Source organism: Mus pahari, chromosome 3 (genome assembly GCF_900095145.1).
Source record: "Mus pahari chromosome 3, PAHARI_EIJ_v1.1, whole genome shotgun sequence".
NCBI classification, from domain to species: Eukaryota; Metazoa; Chordata; class Mammalia; order Rodentia; family Muridae; genus Mus; species Mus pahari.
In genome coordinates, this window is record NC_034592.1 from 103,889,413 (window position 1) to 103,897,484 (window position 8,072).

Consider the following 8,072-nt stretch of genomic DNA (forward strand, 5'->3'; position numbering starts at 1 on the left):
CTCCTCCTCCTCCTCCTCCTCCTCTTTCTCCTCCTTCTCCTGACTTTGAGATAGGCTGGCATGGAACTCACAGGTTTGCCTGATTCTGCTTCCTGAGTGCTGGGGTTAAAGGTGTGAGCTACTGGGTCTTCTTTTATTTATTATTATTTAGTGTACATCTGTACATGAATCACATGTGAGTTCCTCCATCCATGTGTGTCAGAGGACAACTCTGTGGAGTTGGTTCTCTCCTTGGTTCCACGCCTACATGGGTCCCAGGGTTTGAACTCAGGTCAGCGTATAGCAGATGCCTGTACCCACTCAGCTGTCTCACCGGCCCCACTCATGTGGTTCTAACCCCTGCTAATGTCTTTTGCTCTTATAACATGTTTTGTTTCTGATTTTTAAATGTATGTATTGATTTACATATTTACTTATTTAGTTATTGTGTGAGTGTGCACATGTATGTGCCCTTGCAATACATCCAGACATCAGTGTCAGAGGACAGCTATCAGGAGTCAGTCCTCTTCCTCCACCACGTGGGTCCCAGGAACCAAACTCAGACCATCAGACTTGGCAGCAGGTGCCCCCCTGCTGAGCCATCTGTCTGGCCCATCTATTTTTCTCTTTTGTTTTCTTAAGTATGCTATTTTAGTTGGGGTTTCTACTGCTATGAAGAGACACCACAACCACAGCAACTCTTATAAAGGAAAACATTTCATTAGGGCTGGCTTACAGTTTTAGGGACTTAGTCCATTATTGTCATGGTGGGAACATGGTGACACAGTGCTGGAGAATCTGAGTCCTACATTTGGATCTGAGGGCAGCAGAAGGAGACTCTGCCAGGCTGACCAGACTTGAGCTTAAAGACCTCAGATCCCATCTCCACAGTGACACACTTCCTCCGGCAAGGCTGCACCTACTCCAGCGGGGCTGCACCTCCTAACAGAGCCATTCCCTATGGGCCAGGCATTGAAACGTGGATCTATGAGGGCCGTTCCTATTCACCACCACAGATATCAGCCTGCATTCACACTCATTATGAGGCAAGCTTTTCGTGTCCTTTCCTGATACACCAGCTTCACTAACTGGTTGGGGACGGGACCTTCTTCCATTCTCTGAGATTGTATAAGATCAAAACTGATGCTCCTTAAATAGCTCCTGTTAGTGCTTTTTTCTAAAGGAAATATTTCATCGACAGATGTAACTGCTTTGATAATCATAGGATAATATGAACTTATTTTTTCTTTGCAAATCAGTGCTTATTGTTATTTTTCTAGGAATTTATGGTAACTTCCTATGAAATTTTTGCTTTTGCTAAAAAAAAAAACCTATCTTATTAGATGTAGGTACATAAACATTTTACGTGTTTATATAAAATATGCTTATTCTTTCAATTTCAACATTCCTGTATTCTGCTACCTTAAAGTCATCTAAAACTATAAAAAGTATTCAATCTTGGGGATGGAGAGATGGTTTACCATCTGTCTGCCCTACCAGAGGACTGGGGTTCGATTCCCAGCACTGTTATGGGTATGGTGGCTCTCTATGGTTACTGTCTATAACTCTAGTCCCAAGGGATCAATGCCATCTTCCAGCCTCAGGCATGCACATTAGTGAATACAGTGATACACTGCAGCCGGAACATCCAAACACATTAAAATAAATAGATTTTTTTTAAATGTTAATTCAACCTCTAGCCAGCTTTGGTGAGTAGGAATCTTAAATCCTAGGACTCAGAGGAGGAGGGAGGCAGGGGAATCAGGAAGATCAGGAGGTCAAGCCCAGCCTTGTCCACAAAGTGAGCTCAAGTCCAACCTGCAGTATGAGACCAGTTTCCCAAAAAGAAGAAAAGTAAGCCGGGCGTGGTGGCACACGCCTTTAATCCCAGCACTTGGGAGGCAGAGGCAGGCAGATTTCTGAGTTCAAGGCCAGCCTGGTCTACAGAGTGAGTTCCAGGACAGTCAGGGCTACACAGAGAAACCCTGTCTCAAAAAACCAAAAAACAAAACAAAACAAAACAACAACAACAACAAATAATAAAAAAAACAGTACCAGACATGAGTTCCATCATGTGGTCTGGATTTTAAATCAAATCAGAAAGTGGTTGGTTACTCCCATAACATTTATGCTTCTATCGCATGAGTGGGAACATTTTGCCAAGACAGTCATTGTAGTTCATAGAGTTCATGGCTGGATAAAAGTGCTTAATATCTTTCTCCCCAAGTAGAATAAGTAGAATATGGCACTATAAAAACTGAGTCTTCACATTCTATGACTGAAGTGTGTGGTGTGTTCAGGGACTAGGTCTTACTACCAAGTTCTAGCGAGAGTGAGAGCGAGAGCCAGAGCCAGAGCCAGAGCCAGAGCCTGCAATGTCTAGAGGAATCTATGGTCCACAATGACCAACAATATGAAAAGAGATAACCCATACCTGGCAGTGGACCTTTTACTTGATAGCTACGGTGCCTGGGGAGGCATGTACCTCTATTATAGGGTTAAGTCAATTTAAACTCTCTTTTATATGTATATATTTTAGGAAGTTTTGTACAATGGTAGGTTTCCATGAGGCATTTCCAATGGTCTTTAGTGTTAGTCATCCCTCCTCATATGCCCCCCTTATCCTACCCTCTCATATCCCAGCCCATTTAAGAAAATACACTTTTTAGTTAAGAATCATTTTCAGCTACTACAGAATCCTGATTATAGAAATTATTCAAACTTTAGTGGAACTAAGAGTCTCCTGATAAAATGATTTAAGGTGCAGTGACTGGATCTGGGGAAACAGCTCACTAGGTAAAGTGGTATAAATCATGAGAGCCCAAGTTCTGCCCCCAGGACCCATGTTTTTAAAAAGCCAGGTGTGATAGATAGCATGTATTCCTGTGATCCCTACACTAGAGACACAGACAGGTGCATTCATGAGGTTCACTGCCTAACCATCCTAGGCTAATCAGTGGACTCCAGGTTCAGTGAGAGACCCTGTTACCAGTGGTCAGGGTCTGAGCTAGGTGTTTCCAGGGTCTTGGCCTCCTACCCAAAGAATTGAAAATAAGGCCACACATAGATTCACAAAAGAAGCAAGTTAATTAAATTGTAAGGGAAGAAGTAAAACAGATTATAGGGAGGTATAATGTCAAGATGGACGGCGGGCCATGTGAGTGCTCATGGACCTAACTCTTGTTTGGAACTTTCTTTTATGATATGGGAGAGAAGGAGGAGTTGATTACTAAGGGGTATAGTTTGGGCAATTTATTTTGATTGATAGATTAGGCCATACATTCATTTTTCCCTACTGTGCCTGTTCCTTCCCAGAATGCATCTGATTTTGGTCACACACACACACACACACACACACATTTATATACAAACACACACATACTCAAATACACAAACACACTCACATACACACTCAAATAATACATTCACATTCACAGAGAGAGAGAGAGAGAGGGGAGAGAGAGAGAGAGAGAGAGAGAATAAATGATATACACAGAGAGTAATAAATAAACAAAGGCAGGAGCCAGCCCAATACCTCAACGTGGGGATAATTTGAATCCTGAGATTAGGTCACAAAAACTTGGATTTTTATTTGTTTTTTTGTTAAATTTTGGTTTGCTTTGCTTGTTCGTTTTGCTTTTGTTACAGTCTTCCTCTATAATTAATGCTGGCTTAGGACTCTCCACGATGGCCAGGCTGTCCTATAACTCAAAGAAATCCTCCTGCTTCAACTTCTCAAGTGTTGGGATTGTAGGTCTGTACAATCTTACCCACTGGAAAGCTGCAGTTCACACTGGTGTAGCATTTTAAAGTGGATGCCAGAAGCTCTGACTATGCTTGGAGTTTCATGGAGTAGATGTTGGCAGTGGAGGTCGGTGAGCTGGTGGGGACAGGACGCCCTTCTAGCGTGCAGCCTGCCAGTCTCACCTTCCTGGTTTCTTCAGTTCTCTCTATAAACATAATGACAGCGTGGGAAAGCCAAGCACTCTTAGCAATAGTACCCAGCACACACAGGCTGGGATGCAACTCAGTAGGGAAAGAGCTCGCTTAGTGTGCGTGAGGTCCTGGGTTTGATCCCAAGCACCACCCAACCAGATGTAACAGTCCATGCCTGTACCCTCAGCACTGGGGAGGTGGAGACAGAAGGATGAGAAGTTCAAGGTCATCTTGAGCTACAGAGTAAGTTTGAGGCCAGCCTAAGCTACATGAGACCCCCATCTCACAATCAAAGTGAAACATAAAACACAAACAACAGAAAGTGCTCCAACCCACATTTACCTGCACCCCCAGCTCACACATTTCCTACCCAGGGATGCTAATCATATAGCATTAGATGTTTGCATTAGCCCTGGAGTCAACTGTAATAGGGATGCTTGCCCTCTGCATTCTCATAGATCTGAGCCCCTAAGGTCTGCAGGGGCGGGGCAGGAACATCGGGAGAATGAGGCTTCATTACCCTCAGACAAAGGCTTGCAGCAGATTCCTCCTATGCATTCAGCAGCCTGTATAGGATTAGTGTATACAGCATGTTTAGAAGGCCCCATGCTATACCCCATTGATGTCCCGTGTCAAAGGCATGAATGCCTTTTGCTGAGGCAAGGGGAGCTCTCTGAAACTATATTTTCCTCTTTTTAAAGCAAGAGTCCCAGCAAGGCTGTTGGAGGTGCCCTAAAGGTCCACAAGGCATTGTTATCTGTCCCTGGAGCCATCTCTGGCTGGCTCTCTCCCCCTCCCTCACTCCCTTCTGACTTGCCTGTGTTGCCCCTAGACCATGGGCTCAGGGGCCTCTAGCCAAAGCTGCTGACTCTGACTACAGCCTTTCTCTGGACCGTGTTCATTTGCATCAAGCTGCGGAGGGTGGAGGAGCTATATAGGCTCCGGGCCATTCACCAGAGGATTAGGCCTGGGCTGAGGGTGCAGCCGGAGAGGCCGCAGGGAAGGCTGGGTTCCGCTGCTGGTCATCATGCCCTACCTGCTGCCAGGATTCTTCTGTGACAGGGTGATCCGAGAAAGGGACAGGAGAAATGGAGAGGGCACTGTCTCACAACCTCTCAAGTTTGAGGGACAGGATTTTGTTGTTCTCAAACAACGGTGTCTGGCTCAGAAGTGCCTCTTTGAAGACCGCGTCTTCCCAGCAGGTGTGCAGGCCCTTGGCTCACATGAGCTGAGCCAGAAAGCCAAGATGAAGGCCATCACTTGGAAGAGGCCAAAGGTAGGGATAGAGGAGGCATGGGACCTGCAGACAGATGTGGGGAACCGGGAGTAAAGTGGCCAGTGGTCAGATCCTGGAGCCATGGACTCACCCCAATTCTGAGCAAGTAGCTTATTGATGTCCCCTTTACCCATAAGCCACAGCCCCAAATACCTAACTTCTTACACTAGAAGCTAAGGATGTTGTTTTCTATTCCTGAACTGCACGATGGGGTTTAGGATGACCTTTAGATCCCTGCAATTATATTTAAGAGTACCAATGTGTTGATTTAAATTTCTATAAGATTCATAGGTAGAATCAGCTCGGCTCTTCCCGAGACCAGGAGTTTGGGGAGGGAAGAGTGGAGTGGTGAAGAGAACAGAGGCTTGAAGTTTCAGGTCCACAGCAGGGATGGACAGTGAATCGACAGGAGGCTGGAGGCGAGCCATAACCTTCTAGCCAAAGCTGGCTCATTAGCATGGTGTCAAGTCTGCTTAAACAGAAAAGTCCCCGATGACCAGCTGGACAGTTGATCCAGGCTGCCCTAACAAGGGGCGTCCTAGGAACCCCAGCATGGCAGCAGGAGGACATCAAAGCCTTTCTTCCTGCAAGGCAGTGCCTATAGCTAGCTGCAAGAGAGCCTGCTAAATTTAGAGCCGGCAAGGAGAGAAAGTGTGTGTGTGTGTGTGTGTGTGTGTGTGTGTGTGTGTGAGAGAGAGAGAGAGAGGGAGAGAGAGAGAGAGAGAGAGAGAGAGAGAACCCAGAACATCTGCAAGGCAGATTCATTAGTGTATATGCAATTTTTAATTAGTTAATTTTCTTTTTTAAATTTTAATTAAATTTTAAATTAATTTTACAATTACAGGATTACATAAAAATGGTAAAGATAGTGCTGGGCTCCCATGTGTAGTCCCTCTTATCTGTGCTTTTTACTCTTCGCAGTTTTAGCTGACCTAACTGGGGTGCGAAAATATCAAGTGGGAAATTCTTGAAATATTTCAGAAGTTTTAAATAACCTCCACTGTTGTATATTGTTTTAATTATTCTATTTTATTGCAGTATCAGTCATCTCTCATTGTCTGATTTATGAGTTAAAGTATTGGTGTATGTATAGGAAGGAGTCTAATGATCTACGTGGGCATTGGTCACAGCCACGGTTTCAGATTTCTGGGGGTCTTGGGGATATATCCTACAAGTAAGGAGACTGCTGCCTTCAGTCCAGTTTTCCTTGTTATACCATGATCTGTACATTGGCTATCAGTAACCAAGATCGATATGCTATTGAAAACAAAGTCCACACTTTATTTCCTTAGGGTTCCTCCTCTGTCTTTTTACGTTCCGAGACTCCTCCCTTGTATTCACTTATGTGTCTTGTGTCCTTAGCCTCCTCTCTCAGGTTTTCCTTGTTTCCAGTGAGCTGTGCACTTTCACAGAGTACTAGCCAGGTATCTTGTAAAACACCTCTCATGGCATCTCTCTCAAATTTTCTTCTGAGTAGGCTGAACTTATGTATTTGTTTGGAGTTTTTTTATATATAATTTTTTATTTTTATTTTAAGTATCTAAGTATGTGTATACCACATGCAGTGCTCAGGGCGGCCACTAGATGGTATTACAGCCCCTATAATTGGAGCTACAGACCATTGGAAGTTAAGAGTCCTCTGCAAGAACAGCAGGCACTCAACAAAGGCTGAACCATCTCTCCAGCCCTGGGCTTATGTGTTTTGAGGAGGCTGACTCACAGAGGTCAAGTACCTCTTAGCACAGCACACATCGAAGGCACAGACTGTAAACATGCCTCCTCTCTGCTCACATTGACTACTTTGATATGTTCCACTGCTTTGGGTGCAGAAAGTCTTACAATTCTGCTTGAGAGGTCTGTGTACTCTGTGCGTGTCTCTGTGTAGCCCTTTATACCAATACTGACTCGTGCCTATTCATTGCTAGGAGGACTATGGTATGATATGGATGTGCCTTTTTATGTAGTAAGATGGAGACAACTCTGAGTGTGGGGGCAGAGCTCAGCTCTCTTGGGAGAATTGTGTAGTTGTGAGGAAGGAGAAAGAAGACAGAGAACGTGTCTAATTAGGGTTTCTATTGCTGTGATGAAACACCATGACCAAGGAAACTTGGACAACAAAGGGTTTATTTCAGCTCACACTTCCAGGTAACCGTCCATCACTGAGGGAAGTCAGGGCAGGAACTCAAACAGAGCAGGAACCTGGAGGCAGGAGCTGATGCAGAGGCCATGGAGAGGTGCTGCTTACTGGCTTGCTCTTCATGGCTTGCTCAGCCAGCTTTCTTATAGAACCCAGTATCATCAGCCCAGAGATGGCCCCACCCACGATGGCCTGGGCCCTCCCCCCTCAATCACTAATTAAGAAAATGCCCTACAACCACATCTTATGGGGGCATTTTCTCAGTTGAGGCTCCCTCCTTTCAGATAACTTTACTGTGTCAAGCTGACATAAAGTGTTCTAGCTAGCACAGAGCACTTCGCAGGAATAACAAGGTTTCTTGAAGATGTGAAGAACAACATTAAAAATCAACACACTGAATCTTTCATGAGTTTTAAAAGTTAAAAAAAAAAAAAACTAAAGCAAAGCAGACACGGAATGAAATCAAGAGCGCCATCTGCTAACTGCTGATGGGTATGACCTAGTCCATGGGCTTAGCGGGACTAAACTGCAGCTGCCACAATTGCTGCTGTGGGTGTATTTGATCCTTCCAACAAACTGGGAGGGGCAGGTGGGATTCACGTGGGGTTTACTGTCTGCTTCCCCAACTGCCAAGGCCTGTGTCCGGAATTCTTTTTTTTATTATTTTCTTTATTTACATTTCAAATGCTATCCCAAAAGTTCCCTATACCCCCCCCCTGCCCCTGCTCCCCTACCCACCCACTC

At 44.8% G+C, this 8,072-nt stretch overlaps 1 protein-coding gene across 7 annotated transcripts in view; it reads left to right on the forward strand.

Annotated features, from left to right (window-relative positions):
* Positions 1 to 8,072, forward strand: part of Capn3 (calpain 3) — a 41,325-nt gene that overhangs the window by 7,176 nt on the left and 26,077 nt on the right. For 3 of the 7 annotated variants that reach the window (XM_021193215.2, XM_021193216.2, XM_021193217.2), the window contains exon 1: positions 4,931 to 5,191. The exons of 3 other annotated variants lie outside the window; for them this stretch is intronic. In XM_021193215.2, the coding sequence (XP_021048874.1) occupies positions 4,943 to 5,191 (249 nt within the window). In that variant the 5' untranslated portion in view covers positions 4,931 to 4,942. Of the gene's footprint in view, positions 1 to 4,869; positions 5,192 to 8,072 lie in introns of those variants that run through there. One more of the 7 variants, XM_021193219.1, reaches the window with a different exon arrangement.